The sequence below is a fragment of the Bos indicus x Bos taurus genome, chromosome 4, assembly GCF_003369695.1.
Source record: "Bos indicus x Bos taurus breed Angus x Brahman F1 hybrid chromosome 4, Bos_hybrid_MaternalHap_v2.0, whole genome shotgun sequence".
Lineage (NCBI taxonomy): Eukaryota > Metazoa > Chordata > Mammalia > Artiodactyla > Bovidae > Bos > Bos indicus x Bos taurus.
This window is the reverse complement of record NC_040079.1, coordinates 89,064,637-89,082,885: the sequence shown is the minus strand read 5'-3', so window position 1 is coordinate 89,082,885 and position 18,249 is coordinate 89,064,637. Positions and strand designations below refer to the sequence as shown.

General features: G+C 41.2%; 1 protein-coding gene across 1 annotated transcript in view; it reads left to right on the top strand.

The window, feature by feature from the left end:
- DNAH11 (dynein axonemal heavy chain 11) overlaps positions 1 to 18,249 on the top strand; it is a 369,705-nt gene that overhangs the window by 304,027 nt on the left and 47,429 nt on the right. Inside the window, exons 66-68 of the mRNA XM_027539949.1 lie at positions 10,840 to 11,044; positions 12,108 to 12,272; positions 15,496 to 15,636. Of these exons, the coding sequence (XP_027395750.1) occupies positions 10,840 to 11,044; positions 12,108 to 12,272; positions 15,496 to 15,636 (511 nt within the window). The remainder of the gene's footprint in view (positions 1 to 10,839; positions 11,045 to 12,107; positions 12,273 to 15,495; positions 15,637 to 18,249) is intronic.

Genomic DNA, 18,249 nt, shown 5'->3' with positions numbered 1-18,249 from the left:
TCTTAGTACCCTCTTGTGATTGATGGTTAGACAGGTTGACAGCGGCTGGGGTTAGAAGTTGTCACTATCAAACAGAGCAAATTACCCTGTGATGGGATGCAGTTAAGTGAACTTTATTCCAGGAGTCTAGAGACCCAGGTTCCAGTCCCAGCTCTGCCTCTAAGCTGTGTGACCTTGGACAAGTCATAAACTAGCTCCATAAAAAGGAGACAGTTGAGTGATCTCTAGGGCCCTTCTAAAATCACAACCCTGATAGGTGAGACAGAATGCAGACAGCTCATCCCTGTCCTGTTTGTGCTGCTGCTAAGTCACTTCAGTCATGTCCAGCTCTGTGCGACCCCATAGACGGCAGCCCACCAGGCTCCCCCATCCCTGGGATTCTCCAGGCAAGAACACTGGAGTGGGTTGCCGTTTCCTTCTCCAGTGGACTTCCCTGGTGGCTCAGGCGGTAAAGCATCTGTCTACAATGCGGGAGACCCAGGTTCGAGCCCTGGGTTGGGAAGATCCCCTGGAGAAGGAAATGGCAATCCACTCCAGTGTTCTAAGTGAAAAGTGAAAGTGAAGTCACTCAGTCTTGTCCGACTCCTATCGACCCCATGGACTGCAGCCCACCAGGCTCCTCCGTCCATGGTATTTGCCAGGCAAGAGTACTGGAGTGGGGTGCCATTGCCTTCTCCATCCTCTGTCCTAGCAATTAAATTGTGGTGCTTGTACTGGGAAAAGTCATTTTATTTCAGTTTGTGTAATTAGCCTGTGATGTCCAAACCAGCACTTCTCAGCCAGAGAGAAGAGGGGACAGGAGGAGCTCACACCCTTGGAGGATTGAGTGAAACCCCTCTGGCAGCAACTCCAGCCCATATTCCGAGAGTCCTGCTCTTCCTGCTTCTCCCTGTGATGCAGTGTCAAAGACAAGAGTCCTGTGCCTGGGGTCATGAGGCCAGAGGGTGGGTTAAGAACTACTGCTTTCAGAGAATAGCTGTGAGAGAGAGGAGGTGCAGGGTTCAGGTTACCCTTCCCTCCTGCTGCTGGTTCTCAGCGCTGAAGTTTGAGTGCTTGGAGCTTCCTGCTGTGTTCCAGAATTACAACCTCTGGACTCCTGTCTTTACAGAAACAACTCAGGATTGTTTGCTTTTCCCACCCCTCTGGTTAACTCCTCTTTTTTTGGATCCTTTGAATCAGGAGAGAGCACTAGCAGTCTGTTTAGTTTTCCCAGATTGGAGATTAACCAAAAATTAACCTAGCAGCAATGATAAAACCCACTGAGTCATTGTGCAGGTTTTGCCTTTCATAGATCATAAAATACTCCAATTGAGGATAATTTACTCTCCCTGGGAAATATAAACCTATAAAATAGTGTTTCAGAGCCAAGTAGAAAACCAGTTTTATAGGCAGACATCCTTCTTATGCCACCCCCATAGCAAATTCCCAGATTAACTCTGTCTCTTCACAGAGAAAAGTCAGCCCTGTACCTCAAGTAGATGGAGTTCCCTTTCTCAAACTGGGGTGTGTGGGTGCCTCGGGGCATATGTGGGTATGCAAGGGAGGTTTAGAAACATGCATAGTTAGTCTGGGGCACCTCACCAAGTGTGACTTTAACCGAGATACTTGGTTAAATACATATTTGACCAGTTAAAAGCTTTTGTCTCCTGCACCCAGAAGCAGAATTGTCCAAACCTCATGTTCTGTATCGGCTAGTCTCACTTTTCCTCTTGGAACCCTAGAGAGGTAAGCGCAGCTAGGTGGATAACTGATTGGAGAAATTGTGACGGGGTGTTACTGGTGCTCCAGTGGGATTAACTGCTGCTGTTTTGAGAGGAGATTATGCTGATACCACTGACTGGTAGACCCTCTAGAATGCTGATGGGCAAGCAGCCTGTCTTGATGTGGCCCAAGAGCTGAGGATAGTTTTAGGGTTGTAAACAGAAAAGAATATATGATAAAGATGTATGTGGCCGACCATGTTTGAAACTTAACTCTCTGGCCATTTACAGGAAGAGTCGTCCATCTACAGGGATTTCTCCATGAGATCTGAACACCTTTGACTGTCAGATATGTCTATCATCTTGCTGGGGGTTGTTTTGATTGCCATGTACCCTTTCTACCCTTACTCCCCACACAAGCCTCAAAATTAAATTGACTTAGTCCACAGGTCCCATTAGACAACATTAATGAAAATACTGGACTTGATTCATTCAGTGTTCATTTAAATTTACATTTTTAGAGTGGAAAAGTGTTTAAATTCTCTTTTCACCTAGGATTATAGGTTAGTGGTTAAAAAAATAAAGTTTATGAGATATGAACCCAAACCTAGTTACAATTCATAACCATATGAGGAAAAATTCAGTGTGAAATCATGGAAGGTCATGATAAATCTGGCATTTCTCAGAGATACTACAAGGGGAGGAGTGAATTCAAACCAAGATGGAGCAGTAATTGGAAAATTACAAGACAATGTACTCAAAGGTTTATTTAAAATTTTGGTTTTCTTATTGTGCAAATATAAATGAGTATAAACTTTGGGATCATTTATGTGTTGAGAACCCCAGGTAATTAATTACACGAAACCACCACTCTTGAAATTTCCTCTGAAAGCCGGTCACGGAAGTCTTGAAATCTAGGCCAACAGTAATATAGTGAATTAACAGAAAAATAGAGAATCTCACTAGCAAAGAAAAATTTTCTTCAAGCTATTTGTGAGACCAATTTTGGAAACCTTTGAACAGGAAAACAAGCAATGGGAGAAATTTTGATGATGCTGTTAGTGTAGATATGGTTGAATATGTCTTCAGTCAAAAAGAAGGAGATTGACTAAGAAAATTGTCCTTATCAATTAAGACCATTCTGTAACACACCTTACTATACCCAAAAGTCAAGCATGAACCTCTGATAAACGACAGTTAGCATGATCACTTACTTTTCAGATTGACAGAAGCAAATCTGGGCGATTGACCTTCTATGAGATTGTTGTTCATTGTTGTTCTCTTTTGGTAGCACCATTGCTGCTGCTGCTAAGTCGCCTCAGTTGTTTCCCACTCTATGCGATGCCATAGACGGCAGCCCACCAGGCTCCCCCGTCCCTGGGATTCTCCAGGCAAGAACACTGCAGTGGGTTGCCATTTCCTTCTCCAACGCATGAAAGTGAAAAGTGAAAGTGAAGTCGCTCAGTCATGTCCGACCCTCAGCGACCCCGTGAACTGCAGCCCACCAGGCTCCCCTGTCCATGGGATTTTCCAGGCAAGAGTACTGGAGTGGGGTGCCATTGCCTTCTCCGGGTAGCACTATTATTGAGGTGTAATTCACATATCATACAGCGTAATCTTTAAAGTGAAGATTTCAATGGTTTTTAGTGTATTCACAGCATTGAGCAGTCATTACTACAGTTTTAGAATTGAAATCCCTAGGCAATCTCTTGGAGAAGGAAATGGCAACCCACTCCAGTGTTCTTGCCTGGAGAATCCCAGGGACGGGGGAGCCTGGTGGGCTGCCGTCTATGGGGTCACACAGAGTCGGACACGACTGAAGTGACTTAGCAGCAGTAGCAGCAGCAGCAGCAGGCAATCTCTAATCTGATTTTTATCACTATTGATTTGTCTATTCTGAACACTTCCTATAAATAGAATCATACAGTATGTGGAGTTCTGTGATGGCTTATTTTTTACTTGTTTTTAAGGTTTATCTATGTTGTATCGTGTATCAGTACTTCTTTCCTTTTTATGGCCGAGTAATAGAAGACTCTTGAGAGTCCCTTGGACTGCAAGGAGATCAGCCCTGAGTGTTCTTTGAAAGGAATGATGCTGAAGCTGAAACTCCAGTACTTTGGCTACCTCATTCGAAGAGTTGACTCACTGGAAAAGACTCTGATGCTGGGAGGGATTGGGGGCAGGAGGAGAAGGGGACGACAGAGGATGAAATGGCTGGATGGCATCACTGACTCGATGGACATGAGTCTGGGTGAACTCAGGAAGTTGATGATGGACAGGGAGGCCTGGCGTGCTGCAATTCATGGGGTTGCAAAGAGTCGGACACGACTGAGAGACTGAACTGAACTAAACTGAATATTCCATTGTTTGAATATACCACATTTGTTTATCCATCTCTGAGTTTATTGACAGTGGGTTGTTTCCATCTTTTGGCAATTATGAATAATGCTGCTGTGAATATTTGTGTAAAAATTCTACGTGGACATATGCTTCCCATTCCTTGGGACATGGAGTAGAATTACTGAGTTACGTGGTAACTCTGTGTTTAAGACTGGAAGAACCCGCCGAACTGTTTTCCAGATTGGAGGCACCATTTTACATTCTCACCAACAGTGTATGAGAGTTCTGATGTTTCTATATCCTCGCCAGTTCTTGTTCTTGTTGTTGTTGTTGTTTTGTAATTTTTATAACCATCTAGTGTTTGTGATGAAGAAGGCAATGGCACCCCACTCCAATACTCTTGCCTGGAAAACCTCATGGACCGAGGAGCCTGGTGGGCTGCAGTCCACGGGGTCGCTTAAGAGTCAGACACGACTGAACAACTTCACTTTCACTTTTCACTTTCATGCATTGGAGAAGGAAATAGCGACGCACTCCAGTGTCCTTGCCTGGAGAATCCCAGGGATGGGGGAGCCTGGTGGGCTGCAGTCCATGGGGTCGCACAGAATTGGACACGACTGAAGCAACTTAGCAGCAGCAGCAGCATTTGTGAACTCCCACCTCACTGTGGCTTTGATTCGCATCTCCCTGATGACTAGTACTGTTGAACATCTTTTCAGGTGCTTATTGGATATTTGTAGATCTTTTTTGGAGAGATTGCTATTCAGATCATTTGCCTCTCTTTAAATGAGGCAGATCTTTGATGTTTATATGACTGGACATTGTAGGCACTTGATACATATTTACTTACTGAATTGGATAAGTAAAAGATTGAGTCAGTACATAAACTTTTATATTCTTGTGCTTATTATGAGAAAAAGTAAGTAATAATGTTAGAGAAGAGACCATGTTTGTTGGGTAATGGCTATACGCCCAGTGTCTAGTGGACTCTGACAGCCTGGCACTGTGTAGGTGCTTGTTGAGTGAATGAATGTTGGTTGTAGCATATTTCATGGTAAAAAAAAAAAGTAGCTGGAGAAATTATAAAGTCATGATTATGTTAATGAGCATGATATCAACTGGAAGGCATTTGCAAAAGTGTAAACAAATGGTATCCTTTTTAAGACTTGCATAGCAAGGGCTCAGGGCCACTGAGCACATCAGATACACTTGCAGTTACTTCTTGGTTTACTTACAACAGCTGGCTTGTAGTTCATTCATCTCTTGTTGTTCTCAGTGTTTCACTTTTAACAGTGATGTTAATACTTTTTTTTAACTTATTTTTAAAGGAAAATATGGTTTATACATGCATACAGCTTCGAAGAGGATTGTCATCTAAATCTATCTTTTTTCCATCTGGAAAAAAATTAAACAGTGGGAAGTACTAAGGGAAAATAAGCCAAAACTTAATAACATGAATGACTTCACCATTCAACTTAATAAAAAGAATTGAGAGATTTTTGAGTCACTTTTGAGAGATTTTTCAAGCTTAATTTCTGCTGTGAAGCAAAGTGACTCTTCTGTGTATATGTGCATATGTAATATGTGTGTATATATATGTAATGTGTGTGTGTGTGTATTTATATATATAGTCCTTTTCATAGTCTTTTGCATTATGGTCTATCACAAGGTACTGAATAGGGTTCCCTGTGCTCTACAGTAGGACCTGTTGCTTATCCATCCTGTTATAATTGTTTGCATCTGCTACCCCCAAACTCCTCACCCTTCCCTCTTCTACTTCCCCCTCCTTCTTGGCCACCACAAGTCTGCTCTCTAGGTCCATGAGTTGTGTCTGTTTTGTAGACAGGTTGACTTACCACATGTTTAGAGCCCACATATAAGTGATATCATGTGGCGTTTGTCTTTCTCCTTTGACTTCCTTCACTTAGTATGATAATCTCTAGGTTCATCTGTATTGCTGCAAATGGCATTATTTTATTCTTTTTTATGGCTGAGTAGTATTCAACTGTATGTATGTACCACATCTTTCCCCATTTATCTGTCAGTGGGCCTTCCGGCTGTTTCCATGTCTTGCTGTTGTGAGTAGCACTTCTGTGAACATAGGGGTGTATGTATCTTTTTGAATTACAGTTTTGTCAGGAAACAAACCAAATAAATCATAATGGAAAAGATTATGAAAAAGACTAATACACACACACACACAAATGTATAACTGAGTCACTTCACTTTACAGCAGAAATTAACACAACATTGTAAATAAACTATAGTCCAATAAAATTTTTAAGATGCTTTCACAGTTTTTGGTTAAGTTTCTAAGCTTGAAAACCTGCCAAAGTACTTTGGGAGCCATTTTTTATTAAGTTTAAAGGTGAAGTCATTCATGTCGAGTTTTGGTTTGTTCACAGGAGTGGGATTCCCGGATCATGTGATAGTTCTATAGTTTTGGTTTGTTTATCGTTGTTTTTTTTTTTCTGAGGAACCTCCATACTATTTTCCATAGTGGCGGTACCAACTTGCATTCCCGTCGACTGTGTAGGAGGGCTTTGCTGCACACCTCCTCCAGCATTATAGACTTTTAAATGATGACCATTCTGACTGGTATGAGGTGATAACCTCGTTGTAGTTTTAATTTGCATTTCCTTAATAATAAGTGATGTGGAACATCTTTTCATGTGCCTGTTGGCTTGGCCATCTGTGTGTCTTCTTTGGAGAAATGTCCATTAAGGTCTTCTGCCCATTTTTCAGTCGGGTTGTTTGGTTTGTTGTTGAGTTATATGAGCTGTTTGTACATTTTGGAGAGTTAAGCCCTTGACTGTTGAATCATTTGTAAATATTTTCTCCCATCCTTTGGTTGTTTTTTCATTTTTGTTGTTGTCTTTATGGTTTCCTTTGCTGTGCAAAAATTTGTAAGTTTGATTAGGTACCGTTTGTTTATTTTTATTTCTGTTGCCTTAGGAGACTGACCTAAGAAAACATCGCCACAATTTATGTCAGAGAATGTTTTGCCTATGTTCTCTTCTAGGTATTTCATGGCGTCATGGCTTATATTTAAGTCTTTAAACCATTCTGAGTTTATTCGTATGTACAGCAAGAGGGTGTGTTTTAACTTCATTGGTTTACATGCAGCCGTACGGTTTCCCCAACACCGCTTGTTGCAGAGAATTTCTTTTGCCCATTGTCTATTCTTGTATCCTTTGTCCTTATGTTAATTGTCCTTAGATGTGTGGCAACCTGTGAAAGTTTTTGTTGAAATATAATATCACTACAATGGGAAAAAAAGTGGAGAATTGAATGGAGACAGTATGTTATGAATCTGATCAATCTTTTGAGATTCTAGCTGTAGTGATTAAAGCTTTAGTGATTGGGTGATTTATTGATTAATGCTTTAGTGATTTAAGAAAACTATGATTATTAACTAATCTTACCCACTTAAAGTATATTATAAACATTTCCATAGTCAAGAGAGGCCAGGGAATTAGGGGCCTTCTCCTCACCGTATGACTCAAAAGTCATATAACCATATGACTTCATCTCAGAGCAAGGCAGTTACGAAATATCCATCAATAGCAGCCCTAAATATTACCACATTAGGGCGTCTGAGTATCTCTACTCAAGTTTTAAAAAGTTATTGCAAATATTATGGCATTTTAGTAAGGAGGATTCAGCATTGCCTAAATTCTGAACTTATACAGTGTCTCTCTCTCTCTCTCTTTTGTAGTATAGCCCCAAGTGTGATTTTTGTTTAACTTATTTAAGTGGAGGATATTTACTTTGTAGTATTGTAATGGTTTTCACCATGTACATCAACATGAATCAGCCACGGGTATATATATGTCCCCTCCCTGTTAAGCTCTCCCTCCCCACCCGCTCCCTCCAAGTCGTCACAGACCACTGGCTTTGGGTCCCTGTGTCGCACATCACACTCCCACTGGCTGTCTGTTTTACGTATGGTAATGTGTATGTTCCAGTGCTATTCTCTACAGCCATTCCACCCTCCATTCTCCCACTGTGTCCAAAATCTGGTTTTACGTCTGTGTCTCCTCTGCTGCCCTGCACACAGGATCATCAGAACTGTCTTTCTAGATTCCACGTATGTGTGTTAATACACAACATGTCGTTCTGTTTCTGACTTACTTCACTCTGTAGAATAGGCTCTAGGTTCATCCACCTCATTAGAACTGACTCAAATGTGTTCCTTTATGGCTGAGTAATATTCCATTGTGTATATGTAGCACAACTTCCTTATCCATTCATCTGCCGGTGGACATCTAGGTTGCTTCCATATTCTAACTACTGTAAATAGTGCTGCAGTGAACATTGAGGTACATGTGTCTTTTTCAGTTCTGGTTTCCTCGGGGTCTATGCCAAGTAGTGGGATTGCTAGATCATATAGTAGTTTTATTCCTAGTTTTTTAAGGAATCTCCATAGTGGTTGTATCAGTTTGTATTGGGAAACTGGATGAATTCAAAAGAAAGACAGTGTATATTCTATGGTGTCTTTCTTTTGAATTCATCTAGTTTTCCAAAGTTGATAAAGTTAAGGAAGTTTAACACCTCACCCAGAAGTCAGTGAGATGAGTATTCATTTTTCTCCTCATAATTACTTAAAATATTATATTTAAATTAAAAACAATGTGGGCTTTGGGTAACATTCTTATCATCATCATCATGATACCTCTCTGATGAAAATATACACTAAATAGGGAAGAACTCAGAATTCCAGTAAGTAGTTAAAATAAGAGACTGAGAAGATGCTCCTTGCTTCAGCCATGCTTGTAGGCTTCTTGGAGGAATTTCACTTCTCCAAAGCTCAGGCCACTTTGATGGAAGAGTGAGAGTTTCCAGCATTCATGGGTTCTGTCTATCTGGTGCATGAGTAAGAAAAACTTGCCTTTTGCTACAGCCTCATAGCAGGGTCCTGGCAGGAAAAAGACCACAAAGTAGGCTGGAATTGTTTGATAGAATTCACAGAGTGACTGTTTCACAAGAATTTGAAGAGCAAAGGGTAAAGGGAACTCAGTGGAGGTGCTGAGGCTACAGAGGATTTGCAGCAGCGGGAAGCCATCACTACCTCCAGGCCTGAAGGTGTTCCTAGCTGCTCTGAGCAGAGCTGTGGATCTCAAGGCACATAGAGCCCCGAGATGAGCTGTGGATTGCAGCACGTAGCCCTCACTCCACTCTCCCCTATCCCACCCCCCCCCCATCCCCCCAACAAGCACACCCTGGAAGCAATGAAGGTCTGCCAGACCCCTCTCTCCTATACTGCTCTCTCCTGCCTGTGCTTCCACTGGCCTAGTGCACTCAGAACCCACAGGGCAAGGGAGCCCAGGGAGAATTCCTTAGAAATTAGATGCCAGCATCTGAGGTAGAGAAAAATTAGGCTCTGCCCTCACGGGGTGACTGCATTCCTTCAGAGCTTTGCTTGCAATTACAGAAACCACCTCTATCAGGGTGAAGCAAAACAGAGACTATTACAAGGCTGCAAGGTGCCATGGCAACTGAGGGGAAGATGCAGCCAGACTTCAAGAAAGGAGACCTAGAAGCCCATGAAACCCAGAACACGCTCCTTTGTGTTACTGTTTCATCTGAACATTGGTTTAATTATTCTTCCCTGGGAAACCAGGACAGTCCTTCTCTGCTGCTTGGTTCACCAGCAGGACAGAGGGACGTCAGCACAAGCTTAGAGGCTCCAGTTCCAACTCTCCCTTCTCTCTGCCCCAGTCCTGCATCCCAGGAGTTTACTCTGGTTGGAACAGCTCAGATGAAGTACCTACTCCTGGGCCCTGTGGCCAGAGGAACAGGGACACAAAACAGAAGCATGCTTGCTGTCAGCCCACTCCGTGTGAGATGGAGCTGGGAAGAATGCTGTCTATGCATCCCATGCAACAGGCTTCTTAAATTTTACTTCTGAGCCAGACCCCAAAGTACGAAAATTGAGTAAAGTGCCAGGGGAATTTGTATTTATTTCTTTATTGGAAAATACTTTTGCTACCGTTACTCATAGTCACATGACCATTACTCATAGTCACATGATGGGCCTTAGAAAAAAGAATCACTTCTGCATCATTTAAAGTGGCTTAAACTAAGCATGTATAAGGAAAAGAATATGTGTATTTTTCATATGTATGAATTTTAAGTGTGTATGTATATACACATATATACACATACACACATACGTATATATATGAAAGTGAAAGTGTTAGTCCCTCAGTCGTGTCCGACTCTTTGTAACCCCACAGACTGTAGTCCACCAGACTCCTCTGTCCATGGAATTCTCCAGGCAAGAATACTGGAGTAGGTTTCCATTGCCTTGTCCAGGGGATCTTCCCAACCCAGGGATCAAACCCAGGTCTCCTGTATTGCAGGCAAGCTCTTTACCATCTCAGCCACCAGGGAAGCTAAAACTTAAAGGCTGGGCTCGTCAGGGATACTCACAAACACATGTATAAGAGCATACCTACTCGTTTTATCCTTAAAGAATATTGATCTTTAAGTTTAATCATAGATAGCATAATAATAGAAGCTTGCATTTGTTGTTATAGGTTCTTTATATGGTTTATTGTGTTTAATTGTAATAGTGACACTATGAAATGAGTACAACTATTATCACCATTTTACATGTAAGGAGACTTAATCATATAGAGGTTTAGTGGACCATTCTTACTCCTCTTATACTTTAGGGAAATGTAGACTAGACAAAAAATCATGACTCACCAAAAGAATACAGGAATGGAATGACACCTTATTATTAGCCATGGTTCATGGGAGTCTCCTGATGTCTGTGTTATGCCCCCTTTAGGTATATCAAGATTGGAGATAAAGAATGTGAATTTAACCACAACTTTCGTCTTATCCTTCACACAAAACTGGTAAATCCTCACTATAAGCCAGAACTGCAGGCTCAGACAACCCTCCTCAATTTCACGGTCACAGAAGATGGTCTGGAAGCCCAGCTGCTGGCAGAGGTTGTCAATATTGAAAGACCAGACTTGGAGAAACTTAAGGTAAAAATTATGAAATTATTCCTCAGCACTTATTCAGTACCTTCTTTGCACAAACGATAGTGCCAGACACAGGAGTGTAAGATGGGATGCCTGCTTCCATGATCTTGCAATCTAATTAAGAAAAATGAGAATATATGTGAACAGTTAGGTAGCAACTCAAGATACTTCTGATTAAGGAAGTAGGATTGTGCCGCAGGAGATGGGCTCGTTGTGGGTCTTGTTTGGTGCATGTGACTCTGGCAGGCACAGAGTTGGAATCATGGAAGCAGGGCTGGAGAAGCAGATACATGCCCTAGAAGGTTGGAAAGAACAGAGGGTAGAGAGGGATCTGCCCTGGGCTTCCTCTCCTAAGAGAGCCCCAAACACTGGGCCCTCAGAAGTTTTTAACTCTCAAGTTCTGCCCCCAGGAATTAGCCAATTACTACTTAAATGTTCTTGAGAAGCTGTGACTGTATTCACCCATCTCTGTACTTTTCAGCATGGCAATTGCCCTGTGACCTCAGTTCTCTGACAGATATAAGAAGGGCTGTGATGTTTAGCTTTTATCCTGTTATGAGGATGGAAATAATGCCTTTTCTCTTTAGATGTAAAACAGAAACCAGAAGTTTCTTCCTCTGGGTTCATAATGTCCCATGATTATGATGTATGGTCATGCTCTGGAACCTGGAGTGCAACCAGCTCTTACCATGCCTTCTGAATTTAAAGTTTAAATGCATTGCAAACAAACAATACAAACAAGCAAGAAAATACAAATATTTAAAATTCTGTATTTTAGCAGGTGGTGGAGGAGGCAGAGATGTTTGGCATACAAAAGTGCATTATATTTCTATGAGATGCCAAAATTTCTTATGCAATTATCCCTTGATTATCTCCATCTAGATTTAAAAATAATTTATACCTGACTTTAATTGGGAAAATTTCTGGGCATAGTTAACTATGTGTATTGCTTTTAAAGAATTTTTAAAGATTATGATTACTACAATTGTAATGCTAAGTGTTTTGTTTTATATGAAATGATATGAATTTATTCACTGTCTCTCACCTTTTGCTTGGTTTGCATTAGCTGGTTCTGACAAAGCACCAAAATGACTTTAAGATAGAGCTGAAGTACCTGGAGGACGACCTCCTTCTGCGTCTCTCTGCAGCAGAAGGGAGCTTTCTAGATGACACCAAACTGGTAGAGAGACTGGAGAGGGCAAAGGCCACTGCAGCCGAGATAGAGTGCAAGGTAGGAAAAGGCAGGCGCTGCCTGGAGGGTTGTTTTTAACTTTTTATCACGGAGTATAGTTGATTAACAGTGTTGTGTTTGTTGCAGGTGTTCAAAAAAGAGATTCAGTTATACACATACATGTATCTCTTCTTTTCCCAATTAGTTTTTTTTTTTTTTAACAGTATATTGGGCAGCGTTCCCTGTGCTGTACAGTAGGTCCTTGTTGACTATCCATTTTACATACAGCAGTGCGTACCTGTGTATCGCAAGCTCCCTAACTATCCCCCCGACCTCCCCTCCCCCACCAACCTTAAGTTCATTCTCTAAGTCTGTCTGTTTCTATTTTGTAAACAAGATCATTTTTATCATTGGTTTTAAGATTCCACATATAAGCAATATCATAGGATTTTTCTCCCTCTGACTTCACTCAGTATGACAACCTCTAGGTCCATCCATGTTTCTGCACATGTCATTATTTCATTCTTTTTTTAATGGCTGAGTAATAGTCCACCGTATATATATGTACCACATCTTCTTTACCCATTCTTCTATCGAACAATTAGGTGCTTCCACGTCTTGGGTATTGTAAATAGTGCTTCAGTGCTCCTTGGACTTCTGGAGGGCTTATTCTGTTTGAATGAAGTGCTTGGGCAGAAGCATAGTCCCACTTGGTCATTTCTCTAAAAGGACTGACTGTGGAATTCAGGCCTTTTCATAAACTGCCCTTAAAAAGTGAACTCTGGATTTCTGAATGGAGATAGAGATGCTTGAAGATGTGCTTCTCCTAACTCAAGAGAGATTCAGTCGTGCACAGTAGACTCTGTCAGGCTGTTATTTTTTCCTGAGTGACTAAAGTTGAAGGAAATTGGGCCCTGCTGGCTTACGTAGTCTAAAATATTAAAAGGCTTAGCCTTCAGCTTCAGCAAACTGATACCCTGCAGTCTCACCACAGGCTTCCTGGTCTCTCATACATTTTACAGAAATACTTAGAGCTTAAGTTTTGTTTACAGGCCTTCAGTGCTAGGAAACTGAGCAAAGGATGGTCTCCCACTGCACTCAGATGCATTATTTCCCCAGGAAAGTGACGTTTCCTAAAAGCTAGGAAAAAATGTCAGTTAGTAGACTTCCTGCTGAACATCCAACACGTGTCCTAATATGCCTTGTGAATGCATGCTGGACTTTCACACATGGCCACGAGTCTTTAAAACGCTGAGGTTTCGAAATGAGAGGGACCCTTATTTGCTTTCTGGAGTATCCTCATTACTAAGTAATCTATTAATTACCTAGCTAACACTGTGTTGCCACACATCCAATATATTTGTCTTAGTTTAAGTAAGGAAATGGAATCCCAAATTACTCTTTCCTTTTAAGTAAGTGAATTCTAGGTAGCTCCTAAAATGGTAAAGATTAGGGCAATTAAGTAAATTAGGTCTTAGCTTTGAAGTTAACTTCTAATTGTCTCTTAAAATATCTCTGCTATCTTCCTAACATTTTTCCATGTAGGAGCTTCCTTCTTTGCTCTACATTAAAAAATTTTTTTAATATTTCTATTGGGGTATAATTGATTTACAATGTTGTATTAGTTTCAGGCATACAGCAAAGTGAATTTGTGATACAAATACATATATCCACTCTTTTTTAGATTCTTTTCCTATATACGCCATCACAGAATATTGAGTACAGTTCCCTGTACTATGCAGTAGGTCCTTATTAGGTTTCTGTTTTATTGATAGTTCAGTTCAGTTCAGTCGCTCAGTTGTGTCCGACTCTTTGCGACCCCATGAATCACAGCACGCCAGGCCTCCCTGTCCAGCACCAACTCTCAGAGTTCACTCAAACTCTTGTCCATCGAGTCAGTGATGCCATCCAGCCATCTCATCCTCTGTCGTCCCCTTCTCCTCCTGCCCCCAATCCCTCCCAGCATCAGGGTCTTTTCAATGAGTCAATTCATCGCATGAGGTGACCAAAGTACTGGAGTTTCAGCTTTAGCATCAGTCCTTCCAAAGAACACCCAGGACTGATCTCCTTTAGGATGGACTGGTTGGATCTCCTTGCAGTCCAAGGGACTCTCAAGAGTCTTCTCCAACACCACAGTTCAAAAGCATCAATTCTTCAGCACTCAGCTTTCTTCACAGTCCAACTTTCACATACATACGTGACCACTGGAAAAACCACAGCCTTGACTAGATGGACCTTTGTTGGCAAAGTAATGTCTCTGCTTTTCAATATGCTATCTAAGTAGTATGTATATATTAACCCCAATCTCCCAAGTTATCCCTCCCTTCCACTTAACCCCTGAGTAACCATTTGAAGTACATACCAATATGTGCCTCCTGCAAGTACACCATCAAAAAGCTAAATGAATTGTTAGACAGGGCTATTTACAGTTACCCTCTTAGACAAAGGTCTGGGTGTTCCAAACACAATGATTTAAATATTATCCTGTCAGAGGTCCTGCTTTGAGCAGTAATTTATACTACTGGCTTCTGCTGTACATTTTCTTTCTGTCCTTTTATAGACAAGTATGATGAATCAAGTCTGTAAACAAAGGTTGGACAAATATTGTACCTTGTAAAGCTCTGGGACCAACAGCAGTCCCAGATAGAAGAAACTGTGTCTTGAATAAAAACGAGTATGTTGGCTGATGATGGTCTGTGTGTTTAATTACCTCTCTGAATGTACCCAGAGGCTAATATCGTACAAAGATAAACTAAATGGAAATATATGAGCATATGGATGATCTGGTGCAAAGTCAGAATTAGGCAGTCATGAGCATCTTCCTATAAAGGCTTTTTAGTAAGCTTAGTTATTGGATATTTTATTGACCTTGGCTGCATTTGGATACCTTGTTGACTAATTAAGAGATTGGCATTGAATTGACCCAGCAGATTTTTAAGGGCTATCCCTGGGAGGTGATACAGCTGGGTTATTAACCCCTGAAAGAGAGAGGGGAGGCAGGAAGGTGACATTACTCAGAATAAATTCTGTAGAACCAGAAACAATCAAGTTTGTTTAATCTGTAACCATAACACAGCTGGAGTTACATCCATTTTCATTTAAAAGTCAGTTTATAAAAAGATTATTTTAAAATATGAATGTTACACTTTTGTAAAAGGCCACGCGTAGAGATGCCATGCGTGTTGTCTACATCAGTACCACTGGCTTCTCATTTCAGATATGCCCCTTCCGTCACTAGAGACCATCAAGAGTAAGTTACTTACGCTGTCTGCTCCCACCATAGGTGACTGAAGCTAAAGAAAATGAAAGAAAAATCAACGAGGCCCGAGAATGTTACAGACCAGTGGCAGCAAGAGCATCTCTTCTATATTTTGTGATTAATGACCTCAGAAAAATCAACCCCATCTATCAATTCTCTTTGAAGGTAATGATGAATATGCTAAGAACAATTTAAACTTTAGAAGTTCAACTTGTTTCTGAAAGTTTAGAATTTTTTTTAAGCAATCTAGTGTGTCCAGTAAGGAGTCTCAAGGATCTAGCTAGCAAAATAAAAACAAGGTGAAAGAAATCTTTACTTTCTCAGTAACTTTCATTTCTAATTTTCAATAAGGCTTTGAAATAATTAACTTCCGTGACTCAAAGCACACTGTTTACATTCTTCAATAGGATCTTAAGGAGCTTAATAAATATATTATATGTATATATATATACACATAAAGGGAATTCTCCTGGAGGCTCCTGTACTTTTTTTGTGAAAGTGTACATGTTATAAAAAAGATTTCCCATTTTATTTTGGTACAGAGGGAAAAAAAGTGGTAATAACTATTGATTAAGCCAGTGTTTCATGCAAGGCACTTTCTTTCTTTGGCTCATTCTTATGCCTAAAACATCTCAATAAAATATGTTATTTTATCCTTATTTTAAAAAACTAATATGTTCAGATTTTTAATTGGCAAAGAATTCACATTTCATAATTGTAAGAGTCAGGATTTGAGCCCATGACTGATTCTGAACCCAGTGGTCTGAACCCAAAGATTCATTCCATCTTTCAGTTTTTAAACAAATAGCTATTGTGATCAGTCATAATGCCAGATGTTGTGCTGGTTGCTGAGTGTACAGTTTGGAAAACACAGATAAGAGTGGAGATATGTAGATTGGTGTGTGTATAAAAGTGACAAGGACAACGAGAGAGAACAGTAGAGATGGAGAGGCTGTTTTACTGAGGGCTCAGGGAATACCTCTCAGAGGTTACATAGTGTTTGGAGAATATAACAGACATGTGAGACAGGAAAGAGTTTTCGAGATTTCAGGTGAATGAATCTAAGTGGTTGGAGTGTAATGAATGAGGGAGAAGATGGTGAGACATGAGTCCTGAGAGCTGGGAGTATCTGGATCACATGAGGCCTCTACTGGGGACTTTGGATTATAGTCTGTGGACAGAGAGAGGCCACTGAAAGGCTGTAGGCAGATGAGTCATGTGATGGCAAAAGACTCAAACAGAAGTGTATAGACTTACGATTTGAAGGTACAACAGTCAGCTTGGAGATGGATTGGATACTGGCAATAATAAAGAGGAAGGATCAAGAATAACTAGCAGATGTCTAGTAAGATGGAACAAGTAAAGAAATTCTGAGAAGCACAGGGGGCTTGTGCCAGGGTCCAGCCCCGGTGGATCCAGGGAATTTGAAGGGGAGACGGCTTCGGTGATCAGGATACAATAGAATTAAAGATATAAAGAGTGGTTAAATAGGGATAGCTCAGCGAAGAAATTCAGTGAAGAAAAGAGGCTGAATAACTTGGTTTACGTGGAAAGCCAATAAAACTCCAAGACAAAGAGTTTGCGTCACCTACGTAGGCCGCAGGCATCCTCCCATTCTCCCGAAGGAGAGAAGACACTAAGGCCTCCCCACTCAGATCTTAGAAGCCCAGGCAAAATTAGTAGGCTTGACGAGCTTCCACACTCCAGATGGGAATTCAGCCAGAAGGTGAGAGAAGAACGACATGGGGAGACCAAGCTTCGGTGAATAAGGCCCGCATTTTATTTTACAAAGTAGTTTTTATACCTTAAGTTGTGCATAGAGGATAATGGGGGAAAGGGTAGAGTCACGCAAGGTCAGCAGTCCTTGATCCTTATCGAAGCCAGGCTTTCTTCCTGCAAACTTATCATATGCAAAAGTTTAGGTGATTTACATCATCTTCTGGCCAGGAGGCCTATTAACATTTTATGACCCTTTCTTCAGAAAATTTATTTTTCTCTAAAGGTGATTATTCTAAAGTCAGGCGTCACCCTCCGAAAGCATTAGATAAAGCTCATTCCTATAGGGCAAAGGTGTGGTGGGCTATAACAAGAAAAGAATTAACTCAAGGGTCCAAGGTTATAAACATTAAAGCTACTACTTACATTCCTATACACCAACTATATTAATCAATACACTCCTAGGGACACAGTAGGTAAGGGATATGGAAACTTAGCAGCAAACATTGGCCCAATAAATGAAAACCCTTCACCAATATAATTTCTAATCAATCCACTATACCTGTACTAATAATCTTCTAACTGCTCAAAGGAATCTGTATTTAGAAAGTTTAGAACATCTTGTGCCTCTCATGGTTGGGAGGCTGTGAACAATCACATGTGGCCGGAAGAACCTGTTCAGGCAGGCTAGAGAACTTCAAAAGGAGTTTGTGAACTAAAACACTCTTGTCACGCCCAGGAACTTTATTAACTGGAGCTGTAAGTTAACTCTCTTTCAGAGAGAGAGATGGTGGTGGGGGACAGCCCCCCGTAAAGTCAGAGGTATAGGTGAGAGCACAAAGTAGTAAAGTAGTCAGACTCTGGTTTTGGGGGTAGATGCTCGAGAATTTCCAGAGGGACTCCTGAGGCTCAATCCCGCCTTTGCATATGCCGAGACTCCTTCCTCATGACCTTTGCCACGGGCGGAGTTCCTCACGCTGGCTCCCGGCAGGCTTGGATTCCCTGCAGTGTGAAAGGGGAAAATTAATACAGGCCCAGGCCTACCCAGACACCAAAAATAGA